Source organism: Diplotaxodon limnothrissa, linkage group LG22 (genome assembly GCF_057381915.1).
Source record: "Diplotaxodon limnothrissa isolate DT_005_m linkage group LG22, D_limnothrissa_male_GT1.1, whole genome shotgun sequence".
Classification (NCBI taxonomy): domain Eukaryota; kingdom Metazoa; phylum Chordata; class Actinopteri; order Cichliformes; family Cichlidae; genus Diplotaxodon; species Diplotaxodon limnothrissa.
Genome location: NC_140616.1, coordinates 3,717,482 through 3,735,762, shown reverse-complemented (window position 1 = coordinate 3,735,762; position 18,281 = coordinate 3,717,482). Strand labels below are relative to the sequence as shown.

Sequence of the window (18,281 nt, the reverse complement as noted above, 5' to 3'; positions counted from 1 at the left end):
AGGAAAGCTGCAACCACCAAGTACTTGGAGAGGGTCAGGCAAATCCTGAAGAGTCAGCTGAACGATAAGATCAAGATCCAGGCTATCCCTGCCCGTGATCAGATACCCTGCTGGGATAATAAGTTGGCCAAAGGAGGCGATAGAAGCCACTAACATCAAAACAAGGAAGCTCCTGACCATGCATAGTGGTTTCACCCCAAGTCCAGCACCCTGAGGCTGTATGCTAAGAGGATGGAAGGAGGCCAGGGACTAGTGAGTCTCAGCACCACAGTCCAGGATGGAACAACAAACATCCACGAATACATCAGAAAGATGGCCCCAACCGACCGTGTGCTCAGTGACTTTGTCTGGTTTCTGGACATGTTTCCTTTCCATATGAAACATTGTCTTACTGCTATTGGATTCATATGCTTTATTTGGTGTTGGTGTGAGTATTAGCATAGTTGTGCAAGAAATTGAAAAGCTTGACTAAAGCATTATTGCTCCTGACAGTCATCAAATCAAACAATCAAATTGATTGTTATTATTCACATTTCACTTACATGGGCTCTAAGTAGGACTCACAGAAACAGTGGTCAAACAAACCCTCCCTCCAAAAAACAATCCAGTAAGAAGGCATCTCCACAAACAAAGCAGTCTCTAAAACTAAGGTGATGTTGATGTTGTAACAAATACATGTTTGTGGGCTCTAGCTCACTGTGTCGCAGTGGTACAAACAGTTTGTTTTCCAACTGTCTAATCAGAGGGTCAGTGAATGGCTGGTCCTCCAGCTGCCAGAGGGAGAGAATACTGCAGTCAGATGTGCCTGGCATTGTGATAAACTGTGTGTGAACAAGCAAGAAGGTTAGACACAGAGGCTGACAAAGATGGATGACTGAGTGTGAGGGAGAAAAAGAGAAGATCAAGTAAAAGAGGTAAGGAACTTGGAAGAAAAAGAAGAATCATAGAAAGATAAACAGAAGACATGACATGTCCAGACAGTTCACCTCACTGCTTAGGCAGAGCAGCCAAATTAAAATGCAAAGCATCCAAAGGTGGCTGATGGAGGCTCAGAGTTATGAACTGATCAGGTTTTAGCCACTAGAAATAGAAAGGTAAAAATCATGTTTCACTTGAAATTTGTTTTTCTAACTGAAGACGTTACAAATAAACATTGAATGCACACTGTAGATTCAATGGTTGAATCTATCTATTTATCTATCTATCTATAGGGTATAGAAGAAAAAGTTAGGACGACAACAAAAGGGAACAGATATTTTTTTAGGTAGCTCACTAAAGTCAAAGTCAAATTTATTTATATTTCACATTTCATACAAAAGCTGTTCAATGTGGTTTACGAAGACAAAAATAGAAAATATAATACTTACAATAAAATTTATTTTTCATGTAAAAGCTATGAAAAAGAAAAACATTTTTCAGCCCGATTTAAAATAACTAATAAATTTTACACACCGCAGGTGTGAGGGGAGTTTATTCAACAACTGAGACACATGAAAACACTAAATGCTGCCTCACTTTGTTTGGTTCTAGCCCAAGGAATATTAAGTATACCTGTTCCTGAGGACCTAAGTGGCCTAGATGCCTTATAGCTCTCAAGTAGGTCAGTAATATATTTAGGCCCAAGACCACTGAATGCTTTATAAACCATTAGCAGAATTTTAAAATCAATCCTTTTACATACATGCAATCAATGCAACGATTTCAAAATCGGTGTAATATGATCCATTTTCCTGGTGCTGGTCAGGACCCAGCAGCAGCATTTTGAATAAGCTGCAGCTAATAAATTGATTTTTTTTTAGTAAGACCAGTAAAATACATTACAATAATCTGGACTACTGAAAATAAGTGCATGATTAAGCTTTTCAGTGTCTTTCTTGGCCACAAGACCCTTAATTTTTGCAATATTTTTAAAGCAGTAATAGGCTGAGTTTTTTGATTACTTTGAGTTAGAGAGGTAAAGATATGAGGTCCATCTCAGTCCATGCGTCCATGTGCATGCAGGTTTCTCCCACACTCTACAGAGGGCAGTGACTTGTGACATCACTAAACATTAGCTTGGGTTGTCTTAAAGGGACACCACACAATTGTAACTGTTACAGGTCCCAGAACAGAACCCTGAGGGACGCCACACATAACCTTTATTCGGTCAGAATTATAGAATGATACAAAAATAATTCAAATGTGTCACATAAGATTTAAACCAATTAAGCACAGTTCCTGAGAGTCCCACCCATTTCTCTAACCTATCAAACAGTGTGTTGTGATCAGCCATATCCAATGCAGCAGTGAGGTCAAGCAATACTAAGACTGTAACTTTTGCTGCATCACTATTGAGCTGAATATCATTTAAGACTTTGATAAGAGCGGTCTCAGTGCTGTGATATGGTCAAAATCCAGATTGAAAAGCACTGAGAAGATTGTTCTGAGTGAGAATAAAAAGAATGTGCTTGAAAACAAAGTTCCTAAATAGCTATGCCAAAAATGTTAAATTAGATATGGGCCAATAATTACTAATTACTGAGGCATCCAATTAGGATTTTTTTAAAAATAAATAAATAAATAAATAAAATAGGTTCAATTACTGCAGTTTTCAGGGCCCTGATTGAAGAAATATATTAACTATCTGCAATAGTTCTGCAGATAGTTAGCTACACAATTAAAAAGGTTTTGTTTTGTTTTTTAACTGGTGGACAATATATCTAAAGAGCAAATTGTGGACTGTTGAACTATTTGTGTCAAAGATACAAAGTCTAAATGTTTTAAATTTCTTAAATTGTTAATAAAATAAAGGGGCACAGGTGTTATTACTATATCGCCAGAAATTGAGACACCAGCACGGACGTTGTTAATATTGTTATCGATGATCTTTGAAAAAAAAGGTCTTTCTTGCTCATTTCAACTTTTGATTATATATCTGAAGACTTTGTTCATAATTATTGTAATGAATCTGCAATATATTCACCGTGTCTGCACTCCCTTTTCTGAGTTCTAACCATTAAATCATTCCTCCAAGGTGAGCTTTCCCTCTACAGATAATTATGGTCTTAATCGGAGTAATAGCATCCATAACAGTCAAAGCATGAAGGTTAAAGCCATTTAACCAAGGTCATCAAGAGAATCCAAAAGCAAAGATGATGGTGGTGTGTAAGCCTAAATAAGCTGTGGACAGGTATCATCATTGATACAGCATTTTTTAAATTATTTTAAATTCACCTTTACCAGTAGTAATACAGACTACTGGTAAAGGTGACACAATAATGATCTGAAAAAACTGTGTCACTGAGCACAACATCTAATACATTTAAACCTTTACAGACAACTAGATCCAATATATGACCCTTGTTATGCTCTGGATATGTCACATGTTGAGAGCATGTGACATATCCAGAATATGTCACATGCTCTCCAAAATATGTAACAATTCTCCAAAATATTCTCCAAAATATGTAACAATTCATTAACAAATCAGTTTTTTGCATAATCTAAATGAATATTAAATATTACAATCTCGCATCAAAACAACACAATCAAAATGAATACGAATAGAAGGTTAGAGAACTCACTAAATAATACTGCTTTGTTTCCTCACTTGACTTTTTTATTCTACCATTTCTTTAAATTGGAAAAGGTGACTGCACAGCAAACTTTAGAGAGTTCAGCTGGAATGACAGAAGACTCAGAGCTTTGTTCAAGGACAGTGGATACTCAGCATTAAGGGAAAGGAGATATTACTTATTCATTTTCTTCTCCCAGTTCACCCAGCCAATCATGAGATATGTTTCCGTGACCTTCTGGTGCAGTGCTACCAGCTTATTAGCATAATATTAGTTTTAAATAACAGTACTTGATGAAATAAATGTAGTCATGTATTATTAAAGGAAACCTGCATGCGTATATGTCCCGTGTGCAGTAGTGACCTCAACCAAAAGGTGGCAGTACCTGGCAGAGAGGTATATAGGGAGAGAAGGGTGAAGGGTGTGAAACTAAGCTGCTCTGATCCTTAAGGCATGCAGAGAGTTAGGACCCTGAAGCGTGAACTTGTGTACTGCAGTGAGGTCTAATGAGATTACACCAACACGATGGGAGAAGAGGATACATCAGGGTGCGTGAACCACTGAGGGTGAGCCTGTCCAAGTTCATGTTTACTGATCGAGTATCTCGAACACTGTTATTCTGGTTCATTTACTGGTTCCTGGGTCATTTAACCCTGCGTCTTGAGTTTTAATATATTTTGATGTTTGGTTTATGTTTAAGTTCATTAGCTTATCTAAGTTCATTACTATTTTTCCTATGTTGACTTGTTATAGTTAATTGTTTATTAGATTCTGCTTGTGTCTTCAACCTCTGTGTTTAAGTCTCCCTCGCCCTTCATATGTTTCATGTTTGCCTGTCTTATGTTTCCTGTTTTATTTTGAAGAGGTCTGGTGTCCCATGTTCATTGTGTTTAGTTTCACTTCCCCTGTGGCGTCATTATGTTCATTCTAATCAGCTGTGTTTCCACTTCCCCTGATCACCTCCTGTGTTTTTTCAGTCATTTGTTGGCTGATCTTCTGTTATCTTGACTTTTTCCTATCCTTGCATTGTTTCCAGGGTTTTTAATTCATGCCAGGTCTCCATGTCAGATTTCTATGTTCATGTTCCATGGTTAGCTTTAGTTTACCCAGTTTAGGTTGAGTTTTCGCCCCTGCCCTTTGTTTGTATTATTTTTGACAGCCTTAATAAATGGCTTGGTTTTTGTTTCACCAAGTTTTGTCTCTTCACCTTCCTGCACTTGGGTCCACCTTCTCACTCCCACGCAGTCAGCTTCTCTGCCAGACTGTGACAGATGATTTGGGCTTGTTTTGCTGTCACAGAACCGGCACACCTTACAGTCGATTATCAACATATTCTAGTCAAACTTGAGGCTGTCATTCAAACAGCGAAAGCTCAACTGACTTTCAATCATGCAGCAGGGAAATGATCTCAAGTAGGGCAAAAGATCTACAACAAAATGGCTGAAAAAAAAAAGAATTAAGGTGTTGCAATGGCCCAGTCGAAGTCTAGACTTCAGTGTTATTGAAGTGAAAAGTTTGGGGAGAGCTGTGCATTAACAAATGCTGGAAAACCTCAATGTACTTAATGGGGCAATCGTGGCTCAAGAGTTGGCAGTTCGAAGGTTGCCAGTTCGAGCCCCGGCTCGGACAGTCTCGGTTGTTGTGTCCTTGGGCAAGACACTTCACCTACTGCCTACCGGTGATAGCCAGAGGGGCCGATAATCCCTTCAAGTTATTTGCTTCTGAAGGTGGTTCTACAAACTATAAATCTTGGGGTTCACTTAGGTTTTCCACAGGACTGCAGTGGTTAAAAAAGGAAACTGAACTGCAGCCACAGACACTTAAAAGCCTAACATATCCTTAGTTCGCTTCCTTCTTTGTGTCTCTGCTGTTATTTGAATTTTCTTTTGTCTCCTGCTGTGTCTCTCATTGTTTGTTTCTTTTATTTTGGTAATCACTTTCTTTTTGCATCTAGTCGCTTTGCTGACTTTATTCTGTCTCACGCTCCTGTGATTGTCAGTTCCTCCCTATGAGATCCCCATGTGTTTATATTTAGTCTTGTGTCTCCTTTGTCAGTTGGTTTGTTAACTTCTCCTTGCTTACCCCTTTGTGACTCTGAAAAGTTTGAGTGTAGGTTTTGATTCTTGTTAGTTTCTTCTTCTGTTTGCCTTTTTGTTGGACGCATCCTGGATCTTCCCCGCTGTGCTTTTAGTTGCTGTTCTTTCACTTGTAACGTCACTAAAAATATTTTGTGTTCGCCAATCGAGCTTTCTTGTCGTTCTTCACATGAGTCTTCATGTGATCCACAGTGACATATCTTTTTAAGACAGAGAAGAAACATTTGGTACTGGCGTTAGTCATTGTCCTCCACGTTTGTTTAGGGCAATGTAACTGATATAGACAGTTACATTTAAAGTAATGAGAGAGTTTGGAATCAGCTCAACTGTATCTACAACGCTGGCTCCAGGAACGCAGTACTAAATTAAGTCTTGGCCAAAATATCTCACTGGCATTGAGATATTTGAACGGGATTCCTGTATATGTAGCCAATCTGCATATTTCCACAGTGAAGGAAGTGTTGTGTCTGATGGCTGCTCTACTGAATCTGGATTCTCAGGCTTCTGTGTTTGTGTGTTCTTTTAACAGCCACTGCCTCAACAAAGAAATGGGCAAAGATATGAAGATATGAAAATTCTTATTTTGAAGAAACAAATGAACATGATGGATCTAATCAAGACCAACCTTCTCCATAATCTTCCTCTCCCTTTAAGTCTCATAGCCCAAATGCAAATGAAGGCAGGCAAAACTAAGTACTATACACATCCTATTTTCTTTGTTCTTCAGTTTCTCTGTGACCTTGTGGTTTATCTGTGCACTGTCTCCATCATCAGCTCTCTTTCACTTTCAGTTGTTATTGTCCAAATGACAATTAGACATAATCATCCATGCGTCATTGGTGACCTGCATGTCACAGTGCAAATCATGATTTTAACGCACTCTTCCTCTTACTTGATGATGTTTTCCAGTTATTATGGCAGAACTATACTCAAACAAAAGGAAGCTCTTTCATTGGTCATGGCATTCAGACACTGACCTTTCTAAAGATACGCTGAGCAGAGTTTTAAAGATGTCGCACATTCTTACCGCGTTCTTTGTTTCATCTCTTTATGCTGCATACGAGCATTTCAAAGCCTTGGGATAAAAAAAGGATTTGGCCAGTAATTCTTATTGGAGCTTTTCCTTCCCTATGTCCTGGATGCTCCCTTTCCCACAAGTACCTACTTTTTAACTCCCTAGACCAGAATGTGGTCCAGTAGAGACAGAGCCCTTAGTGCTGCTGAGCCTATTGTCTGGGACAGACTCCCCTCTAATCTCCAACATCATATCTGAGCATTTTCAAAGAGCACGTGAAATGTCATCTATGCACTAAGGCCTTGTTGCACAGCATGCACAGCAACCCTGGATTCCTTGAAAAGTGCTATAAGTCTGAGTTATTATTACTAGTATTGTTATTATTATTAAGGACCCCATGATTGCCACAATACACATTTGGTCCACTCTACTGAGTGATCCTTATTTAAGGGAAACAGTTTACTGTCTCCCAGCCTTCTCAACTTGATGGTACTGCAAATGTCATCTGACAGCTTCTTTTTTATCTTGTCACAATTCCTACAGCTGCTAAATGTTTTTGTCACTTAAACATAAACACACACCAGTCAGCCACATTATTCAAAGTAGTGAGAACTTAAGTGATGATCTCACTTACAGCGAATTCATGTGGATGTTAATTTGACACATACAGCACACCGAAACCAAACGACTAAGCAAACACTCCACAGTAGAAATGGCACTGGAAGCTGTTTCCTGCAGCAGGACATTGTATCCTGCTAAAGTAGAAGTTCGGGCTGGAAAACTAAGTTTCCTCCTGAAATACTTCAAATTGCTTACTCATTTACATAATGTGCCTGTATTCCTGTTAAATATTTAGAAATTAATGGTAAATGGACTGATTCTTATATAGAACTTTTCTACTCTCCTGGAGTACTCAAAACGCTCTATACCACATGCACACCCAATCTCACAAGCACTTTCTCTATACTTATCGCTGTCTAACTACATTTACACATTCATACTCCAATGGATGCATCAGAGAGCAACTTGGGGTTAGTATCTTGCCCAAGGATACTTGACATGCAGGCTGGAGGAGCCAGGGATCGAACTACCAACCTTCCAATCAGTAGGTGGCCTGCTCTACTTCCTGAGCTACAGCCACCTGTACCCCTAAATTAAACCACTACATACTCCATAATATGGCTCACACCTCAAAAGTACAGCTAAATATTGTTTTGTTTTGTTTTTTCAGCTAAATTACCAGAAGAGTAAAGTATAATTATATTTAACTGTAATTATTTATTTGGTCCTGTAAACTTGATTTTATTGTAGTGCACCTACCTTAAAGTGTATGTATGTTTAATATAATTAATATAATTAAGTCATTTCAAATCAGTTTACATTTATGCACAGCCTTAATACACTTAGTCACAATTTCGCTTATGCAATAAGACTTAAAGTTAGACTCTAGCTATGTGCAACTATAGCCAGTAGCTGCCTGCTAAACCTCAGCTCCACCTAATCCAGTGGTTCCCAAAGTGGGGCGCAGAGCCATTGTGGGGGCCGGGGTATGAATAAAAACAAAAAGAATGCTTGGACACTGCTAGCATAATGGACAGGTCTTTGACGGGGCTCCCACACAAACGCAAAGCAGAAGATGAAGCATCGACAAATATGCTTCCAAACCAACTTCCTTCCAAGCCAAAGACTAGAAAATATGGTGAAGCATATCTTCAAGTGCCAAGGTAGGTAACCCTGACAGAATTTGTTTCCCCTGCATCGGGAGCAGCGCTGGGCTCTCCAAATCACAGACAAACAGTATCCCACATTCTTGATGTTTAGTTCACAAACACTTTTTTTCAATGTATTAATAGCAGTGTTGAATATTCTTACACAGTAAAAAAAAAAACTTTTACTTTTACTAATTTACTTTTATTTGTTTATTTGTTTACAAAAGGTTTGAGGTGTGGAATAAACTGCAATGTAATTTCAAAAAAAAATATGGGTGTGTGTGTGGTTGTAGGATGTGTTTGTGCAGGGAGGGGGGGGATTTTCTTGTAAAACAAAGGGGGGGCTAGCAAAAAAAGTTTGAACACAACCTCTCGCTGTCTGTGTCTATGATTCAGCTTTCTAACCAATATGGTCACTTTTGGTTAAAAGTTAAAGTCTGCTATCTCATAGCTTAATACAGATTTATTCCCTCACATATCTTCCTCTCACCTATCTAAAAGCTGATGTTTTGGGGGTTACGTTAGGCCATTTGTTCGGAAATGGCACTGCAAGCTCTCGAACTGTCAATCAAATGTTTTATCAGATTGCAAAGTTTTCTAATCCACACTTTGCACAGAAATATTCAAATTTATTCATAGTTTCATTCCTGTGTGGTTGCGTTTAATACGTACTTATCTCATTCTGAAAACTATTATGTGTCTGTCAGTCCTACACTGACTGAAATGCTTTTACCACATGAAGAGCTTTGTTTCATTCTGGCATGAATGCATTTGGGAGTAAAATAATATTCTGACATCCGTCACTCAACAGCAGTAGAAAGAGAGCGAGAAAAGACAGTTGGCATGAAAAAATAGTGTAATTTTTCAAGATAGGCACTCAGCTAGTTTAATTATTTGTGATCCTACACAGTCCTACTCAGAGAATTTATCATCTCCAAGGGTGATTTGCATGTGCTTACAGAAAAGAGCTATCTTAGTTAAAACTAGTGAATGTACGTAGTGGCATTTGTCAGTGGATGCAGATTACAATATCAAGAGAAAGAGAGCGAAATAAATCAATTTACCTCAAACTTATGTCGTATATGGACTGTAATTGCGGTAATTCGTGCACAGTAATTGCAGTATCAATAATATTAATAATAATATTAACACTATCTGCTCCATTAAGGGGCATCTATATAGAAAGTCGATGAAAACTGGCAACTGCCTCAGCAGGCAGAAAACGTGCTGATAGGGAGCTCCTAAGTCAAACTTTTATCAACCTCCAGAAGTGATTGAACTATCAGTGATTGTGCAGGATACTGTTTACTGATTTATAATGGCCACTAAATAAACTAAAGGGTTTCCTAGACAACCAGAACATTCAACATTCACTAGCAACTAACTATCAGCAACAAAGCAATCGTCTGTGGATTCCCCTTTAAAGCTCTTCAGTGGTGGTTGTGGTTGTAGTCAGGAGTTCTGAGTATGCCAAAAACTGCAGTTCCTTTAACAGCAACCTGGTTCCAAACTGGGGTTGACCCACCCTAATTGTTTGTGTTGTCAAGTCGATATTGTATGTGTGCAGCTGCACTACTCATTGGGATATTTATGGGTCTGATGTAAATACTGTGTCTCAACAGGAGAAGCAACTGTCTCCTTACCGGTTCTAATTGTGTCCGCCTTCCATATCTTTTATCATAAGCTTATCTTAAAAAGTATTAGTTCACTTCCTTTTTTTTGTTGCATATATTTCACATTTACAGGTTTTAGATGATTGAATAATTTTTAATATACAAAGATAACTCAAGTAAGTACTAAAAGCAATTTATAAACATGATATTTATTTATAATCACCTCTGTTAATCCTTGATATTTCTAATTGAGTGATTTGTATATATTAGTGTTATTTCTTAAGTTTGTAAACTCTGTAACATATTGTATTGTTTAGTCTGTTACTGTTACTGTCTTGGAGCAACTGTAACCCACATAATTTCCTTAGGGATTAAAAAAGTATTCTGATTCTGATTTACTGATGGAAGAGGGCTATCCAAACCTGCCTGGCCCTGTGTGAGAAAGTAATGACCAGTTTTGTCTTCAGTTTCTGTCACTGGGATCTCTTCTTTTACCTCAGAACAAGAAAAAAGAAAAAAAAAGCAGAAGTTGGGGATGATTTAGACTTGATGTCAGATATGGAGATAAAAACAAGTGATTCTACAATATTGCAATTTACTGAAAAATGGTAAAAGATGGAACCATTAAGATTAAAAATTGAAATGTAATTGAAAATCTTTAGGTTGAATCACAGGATTTAAACCTGCAGCGGTGAGGAAATGAGCCAAGGTGCAGTTTTGCATTGAAAGAGGCTTTCTAGACCCTGACTTAAAAGATTTGCACCATTTAAAGCCTGTTAAGATGGTAATTAAGAGTCAGTTTGTTGTGGTTGAAGTTAATAACATTTGGGTATTATAAACTTAGACGATTACTTACACTTTCAAACATGACATGTTTAGGCATATTTTAACAGGTTTGTTTCTGTTTTTGTCATTGTTGTGATTATTATGTTGCATCTGAAAAATATATCAACTTACACAAATAAAGAAAACAAATAAATAAATCAGATTTAACAGATACTTATATATAATATATTTAAGTATCTTCATGAAAAGCCTAGAACTTGACTGATTCAAGTCAGTGTCATTTGTTATTAGAGCAAAATTGTTTAATGTTTTATAACAATGACAATTTTAACTATATGTTTGGGTTATTATTTATTTATTTATTTATTGTTGTGTATTTGTTTGCTTGTTTCTATAGTTGGAACAAATCATATATGACCTAATCTGAAGGTTACAATAATAACATTTAAGCAGTTGTTGGCTGTCTCTGTGTCTGTGATGCCATAACCAGAATAACAGGGGTCAGGGCAGGGAAAAAGACCTGGTGTCATGGTCCTGGGTCGTTGACCCAGCGTTTTGTGTTTTGTGATTATTTCCCTCTGTTCTGGTTATTCTGTGTCCTCCCCCCTTGTGTCCGGTTCGGGTTCTAGATTTCCTGTTTTGTTCTGAAAGTCTGTGTCTGTTGTCATTGTGTTCAGCTTGTGTCCTCCAGTCATCATGTGTATTCAGATCAGCTGTTCTTCCCTCCTGTGTGCGATTACCCGATTACCTTGTGTGTGTGTGTATATATATAGTGGGTGTCGGTCTGTGTTCGTTGTCGGCTCGTCTGTGTTTCTTGGTATCCTGGTCCTTGGTCTGCGTCTCTCTGCTCCGCTCTCCGTTTTGTAAGATTTCAGGTTTGCTCTTTAGTTTCTCCCAGTTTAGGTTTCCGTTTGTAATTACTCGTGCTTCATTGCCTGTTTTTGCCACTACCACCCTGTAAATAAAACGTCATTCGTATCATCAGTTTGCTGCATTTTGGGTCCTCCTTTTCCTCCACACCACACGGCTCCCTCCCCCAGCCGTGACAGTACGAGCCGACCAAACATGGACCCAGCGGCATCCGCACCTCCCGAGGAGCTTCGGGAGGAACTAATTGACTCTGTTTCCAGGTTGGTTAACCTATGGCTCGAGCATGAGGGGGAAGAGTGTCTCCGCGCTGTAGAAGCCAGGCTACAGCAGCTCATCTCTGCTCACTCCTGGCTGCTGGACTCTCTTCACCCGCTCGCACAGGACTTCATACTCAACGAACTGCACCTTCACCCACCAGCCGCTACCGCTTCCCAACTCAGCCCGGCGGCGAAGATTTTGCCCGGCCCGCCGGAGGTTTTGCCCGGCCCGCCGGAGGTTTTGCCCGGCCCGCCGGAGGTTTTGCCCGGGAGGAAGCGACGATCGCGCCGTCGGCGCATCACCCCACAGCCGAAGACTAGGACTTTGGAACTGCCAGCTGTGGTGAGTGAAAAGGACCCTTTTTCTGTTTTGGACTGTGTGTCTGTTTATTCCGGGGCTGTGTTTTTTGAGTCGGCTGCCCTGCCGGTAGCTCAGTTAGCTGCCCAGCAGCCACTAGCTCAGTTAGCCACTCAACCGTCACCCCCATTACAGTCACAGCCAGACCTATTAGACACTTGGTTACAATCCATAGCTCAGTCAATAGCTCAGTTGACAAGAGACTCATCCGCCTTATTATCACCTATTCAGCCATCGTTGTCACCAACTCCTCCTGCACAACAAGTTAAGTCCATCCAACCCGGAAAGAACTATTTTTCACCTGTTCATGTCAAGCAGAGAGACACACCACATAATATTGTAATCAGTCCTCAAAAGCTGGCCAGCCCAGAGACTGTGACACACTCCAGGGCCTCCCCAGAGGCTGGGTCCCAGCCCCCGGCCGACTCTGGACCCCTGGAGATTAAGAAGCCAGCTGAGGACTGTATCCGGCTGTCGCTGCCCGAGCTGGGTCAATGCTCTGTGCAGCTGCAGTCTGCCTTGTGTTTGCCAGAGGCCCGTGTGCCTGCTGGTTCTGACCCGTACCTGCCAGAGGCCCGTGCGCCTGCTGGTTCTGAACTGTGCCTGCCAGAGGCCCGTGCGCCTGCTGGTTCTGAACTGTGCCTGCCAGAGGCCCGTGCGCCTACTGGTTCTGACCTGTGTGTTCCAGGGGCCCCGGTGCCCACTGGTCCAGAGACTGTTTTCGCTGGGGGGCCCGAGGAGCCCGTCCAGCCTCCTGCTTCGCCTGCTGGGGGGCCCGAGGAGCCCGTCCAGCCTCAAGACTCGTCAGCTGGAGGTTCAGGAGAACCTAGCCAGCCTCCTGCCTCGTCAGCTGGAGGGCCCGAGGAGCCCGTCCAGCTGCCAACTGCAGCCTCATCATCCTCGCCAGCTGCAGCTTCATCCACGCCACGGGCAGCAGCAGCTTCTTCCACGCCTGCAGCGCTACAGTCGCTGGCTTCCACGCCGTCGCCTGCTGCAGCCTCATCATCCTCGCCAGCTGCAGCCTCCGAGCCTTCATCCTCGCCCGGTGCAGCATCGTCATCTGCCTCGCCTGGCCCGGCTGCAGCATCGTCATCTGCCTCGCCTGGCCCGGCTGCAGCATCGTCATCTGCCTCGCCTGGCCCGGCTGCAGCATCGTCATCTGCCTCGCCTGGTCCAGCCTCTGCTTCATCCTCGTCTGGTCCAGCCTCTGCTTCATCCTCGTCTGGTCCGGCTCCAGCAGCCTCTGCTTCATCCTCGTCTGGTCCGGCTCCAGCAGCCTCTGCTTCATCCTCGCCTGGTCCGGCTCCAGCAGCCTCTGCTTCATCCTCGCCTGGTCCGGCTCCAGCAGCCTCATCATCATCCTCGCCTGGTCCGGCTCCAGCATCCTCATCATCATCCTCGCCTGGTCCGGCTCCAGCATCCTCATCATCATCCTCGCCTGGTCCAGCTTCTGCTTCAGCGTCCTCAGCTTCGTCTGGTCCAGCCTCCGCTTCGCCTGGGGCTGCAGGGGCCACGCAGCCTTCAGGTCCCCTACTACCACCTTCACATCGTTGGTCATCTGCCAGGCCGCTTGTTGGGCATCTCCGCCACCGTGGACGCCCTCCAGAACGCCCTCCTGAACGCCGCCACTGCCTTCCACGTGGCCGGCCTCCGGACTTGTTTCCACGCCGCCGTTGCTGTCCGCACGGTCGGCCGCCTGAACGGTTTCCCCGTCGCCGCCGCTGCCGTGTGCACGGTCGGCCCCCTGAACTGCCTCCACTCCGCCACCGCTGCCTTCCGCTCGGTCGGCTTATGGATCTACGTCGCCGACGTGGCCGGCCTCAGAAGATGAACTGTCCTGGACTTCTGAGTTGTCAGCCTCCGGGCCGGCCTCCTGAACTGTGTTTTGTTCTCGTGCTCCAGCATGTGTGTTTTTGTTTTGGACAATTCTCTCGGTTCGCTGGAGCTTGTGTTGGTCCCTCCGTCCTGGGCCCCCGCCGCCCGCCCTGGGTTGGTCGTCTGTTTTTGTTTTGGGCTGTCTGGAGCCAGCCCTTGGAGGGGGGGTACTGTCATGGTCCTGGGTCGTTGACCCAGCGTTTTGTGTTTTGTGATTATTTCCCTCTGTTCTAGTTATTCTGTGTCCTCCCCCCTTGTGTCCGGTTCGGGTTCTAGATTTCCTGTTTTGTTCTGAAAGTCTGTGTCTGTTGTCATTGTGTTCAGCTTGTGTCCTCCAGTCATCATGTGTATTCAGATCAGCTGTTCTTCCCTCCTGTGTGCGATTACCCGATTACCTTGTGTGTGTGTGTGTATATATATAGTGGGTGTCGGTCTGTGTTCGTTGTCGGCTCGTCTGTGTTTCTTGGTATCCTGGTCCTTGGTCTGCGTCTCTCTGCTCCGCTCTCCGTTTTGTAAGATTTCAGGTTTGCTCTTTAGTTTCTCCCAGTTTAGGTTTCCGTTTGTAATTACTCGTGCTTCATTGCCTGTTTTTGCCACTACCACCCTGTAAATAAAACGTCATTCGTATCATCAGTTTGCTGCATTTTGGGTCCTCCTTTTCCTCCACACCACACGGCTCCCTCCCCCAGCCGTGACACCTGGATTTAGATTGCCTGACTGCGAGCGGGTCAGCTTGAAACAGGCTTATGAAACATGCTTATAGGCTGAGGAACAGTCCAGACCTGCAGGTAAGCTGTCAACCTTACTGGTGTGATCTCAACATGACTCGTGGACGACATCACAGTTTTAAACAGAGCTGTAAACATGAATCAACATAAAAAAGAATGATATGTTAATTTCTCCAACATTTTCACAGGAATTCTGGGATAAAGAAGCTGCTCACCAAAGTACACTGAAGGTGACAAAGTTAGGTAATGAGTTCTATGTTATGAGCTGATTTTTAAAACTTTAGGTTATATTATTTCTAAAAATGGACTCAACGCTCGTCCACAAATCTGAAACTAGGAAAAGCAGAAAACATGAGAAACTAGAAAGAAATATTTTGTCTAAAAATAAAAATCAATTATTGGATTTCACATAAATGATTTTGTTTTGTTTAATGGAATGATGCATTAAGACAAGCTTTTTTCATGTTTAATGATTGATTTTGTCCTACAGAGTACATTTACAGACAAGTGACTACATGACATCATAGACTGGTATATTCAGTCTCCAGAACTCAGTCCAACAGAAAAACTGTGGTGGGAGCTGAAGCTTCAAGTTTTTTAAGTGACAGCCAAGAAACGTAAAGGATTTAGAGAGTTTCTATCAAAAGGAGCGGGTCAAAGTCTGAGACGTGCCCAAACCTGATGACCAGCTACAAGAAACACCTTACTGCTGTACTGACCAACATTTTGCCAATGTTGTGGTTCAGGGGGTTGGGAAGCTCATCTTGTAACCGGAAGGTTGCTGGTTTGATCCCCAGCTCTGTCTGTCTTGGTCGTTGTGTCCTTGGGCAAGACACTTCACCTACCCCCTACTGGTGATGGCCAGAGGGATGCTTACTTTTGGATAAAATACTTGTTTCACTCAATTACATGCAAATCGATTTCCAACGTTTATGTACTGTGTTTCTATTTGTTTCTCAATTTTTGCTTGATATTCTGTCTCCCCGCATTCAAATGAAACTACCATAAAAATGAGTGATTATTGATAATGTGTAAGCTTGCTGAAAATAAATAAATAAATGTTTTTTCCCCCACAGAGCTTATTCTCACTGATTTTGGGTGGTCTTTTCACGTTGGATTACATTATACACTTATTTATGTAAACATCTGTAATGTAATTGTTGAACATTTGATAAACAGATACAATTCTAACATTTAAAACATTTATATAAAAAGATTTAGCCCCTTAATACAGCGTGTCAGGTATTAGGGATCAGAAACGGTGGGATCAAATACTTTGTTGTAGCTTTTATATTGAGCTTAGGAAGAGAAAAAACATCTTTATTATAGCCTCGGCTGTTTTACAGCCTTGGAACCCATCATCTATCTTCTGATGGAGACAAAGGTCAGTGTTTTCATAATTCTGGTGCAGCCGCTCGCTATACAGGCCAAGATTTTTCTTCTGTGCAGCAGTTTAACAATGCAGATACCGGTAAATTAATTTAAAGAAACAACTGGAATTTTAATGGTGTTCAGACTGTGACCTGTTTTTGGAATTATATTTTGGCCATGGGATTTCTTCTAAAAAGCACCTGGCCTCTGGCATCAACAGTCTTGTCCCTTGCCTACATTATTATGTATGTTCATATGCCGATATCAGTGCACAGAGATCGCCTGATGCAAAATCGAGCTGGTTACAATATTAGTGGTGATGCTTATTAAAAAGTGTTCATCACTGGGTTAAAGGAGCCTCTGAGAATGCAACAGAAAGAAAGATCTGCCTTTTGAGCTAACATTAAGCAGCATCGCTCAAAATCATACCCGGAGAAATCCACCAAAGAAGCACAGAAAGCTTCTCTACACCCACATGCAGGTTCAGAAAATAGACCAGAATACAATGCAGACACAAGAACTGTTACAGTTTGTCCTCACTTTTTTTTTCCTAGACTCACTTAACTTTCACACTTTTGTTCTTACTACCACTACCACTCTCCACCTACATCTGCAAGTACACAGTGAGCTCTCACTACAGGTCGTCAATATGATCTAACATTAACATATTAATACTTTATTCTTTTGTCAGAGCCTGTAACTACACTCTATTTCTATGGGTTATTCCCCAAACAATGTTATAAGTCATGGTTAATTCAAATCAGGTAGTTTTGAAAGCCACACTGCATTTTTTACAGTTGGTCTGTCTTTAATTTTGTGATTTTCAGCACAGCTTTATTCAGTCTTCCTGTGCTTTTAAAGGAACTTTGTGTTTTTCTTTATTATTAATCTGTGGTCCAGTGTCATCATCACGCTAGAAAGCAAGTTCAGCACAGTTAGACTTTCTCTGCATTAGCTTAAACCTAAATCCTAAAACCCCTGTGAGAGATAATAGAGTCACAGTAGAAATGGCCAACCTTCCTTATCTGGTCCGGGCTCTACGCTTCACATTCTGTGCATGCTCACATAAATGGTGGCTTTGACATGTCATTTGGCTTCCTCAGTGCAAGATGACCTCTCCAGGGTGACAACTTTAGTCAGAGCCATTGTCAGACAAACAGCTGAAAAAGCCATATGAAGAACACGCTGTAAATATATAACGATTAAAGTCAACACAGGTGCTGCGAACAGGGTAAGAGAGCAGTGGTGGTAGAAAACCATTAATCGTGTGAATTCCATTCATCCACACTTTTTCCACAGCACTGACCTCCACCATCCCCACCACCTCCACCAACTCTTCTGGGTAGACACCAAGGCATTCGTAGCATGTCCCAGGTCTGCCCCAGAAACTCATCCTGAGCCGTTTGTGGATGTGAAGGAGCAGCAGCTCTATTCTGAGCCCCTGCTGAATATCCTCAACTCTCCACTCGCTTACAACGAGTAGTCTCCAGATTCACCAGTTCACGCGTTCACCAGTTCATTCCCAAAGATATTTCTCCAGCTCTTGTGAATTTATATTAGTATATTTCTAACAAGGCAGCTGGACCTTAAAGCAACTGAACTTTCAACTTTATACATTTGATCATTACAGGTTATTCAGTGTTTCCTCACTATATGAAACTCATAACATTATAAAGCATAAATCATATTTATACATTTAAATCTGAAAGACTGCAAATTCCTCTGACTATGAAATAAAAGTACACACAGACTGTGCTGCTGTAGCTTCACTGTACAGCTTCACTCGGCTGTATTTTACACAGGCAACAAGCTGTGCAAGTACAAATCCCTTCACACGTAGAACATGTCCTCCTGACATGAATCACTCGAGATGTGGCAGTTCCAGCAAATTTTAACCTCTGTCCTCCAAACATAACGTGCTCCAGGTTATGTGTTCAACTTAGCTCATCATGGTGATCCAGCCAGGCACAAGGGTAAAAACAGAGCCACCTTCAAAACATTGCCTTTGGACTCAACATTCCTGGCTTATTAATATTTCTTCATGGTACA

At 41.8% G+C, this 18,281-nt stretch overlaps 1 protein-coding gene across 1 annotated transcript; it reads left to right on the top strand.

The window, feature by feature from the left end:
• Window positions 1-11,563: 11,563 nt before the first annotated feature.
• On the top strand, window positions 11,564-14,546 carry LOC146609210 (uncharacterized). Its single transcript, XM_085346581.1, has 4 exons — window positions 11,564-12,243; window positions 12,490-12,831; window positions 12,910-13,627; window positions 13,766-14,546. Exons 1-4 carry the CDS (start codon window positions 11,839-11,841, stop codon window positions 14,365-14,367), a joined length of 2,067 nt encoding a protein of 688 aa, XP_085202707.1. The 5' UTR covers window positions 11,564-11,838; the 3' UTR covers window positions 14,368-14,546.
• The last annotated feature ends 3,735 nt before the right edge of the window (window positions 14,547-18,281 follow it).

Bases quoted from the DNA above. Each gene is read 5' to 3' on its own strand.
- LOC146609210 (XM_085346581.1), top strand. From the start codon at position 11,839: ATGGACCCAGCGGCATCCGCACCTCCCGAGGAGCTTCGGGAGGAACTA. The intron at 12,244-12,489 runs GTGAGTGAAAAG...TCACCTATTCAG, and splicing joins CTTTGGAACTGCCAGCTGTG to CCATCGTTGTCACCAACTCC. The intron at 12,832-12,909 runs GCCCGTGCGCCT...TGCCTGCCAGAG, and splicing joins CTGACCCGTACCTGCCAGAG to GCCCGTGCGCCTACTGGTTC.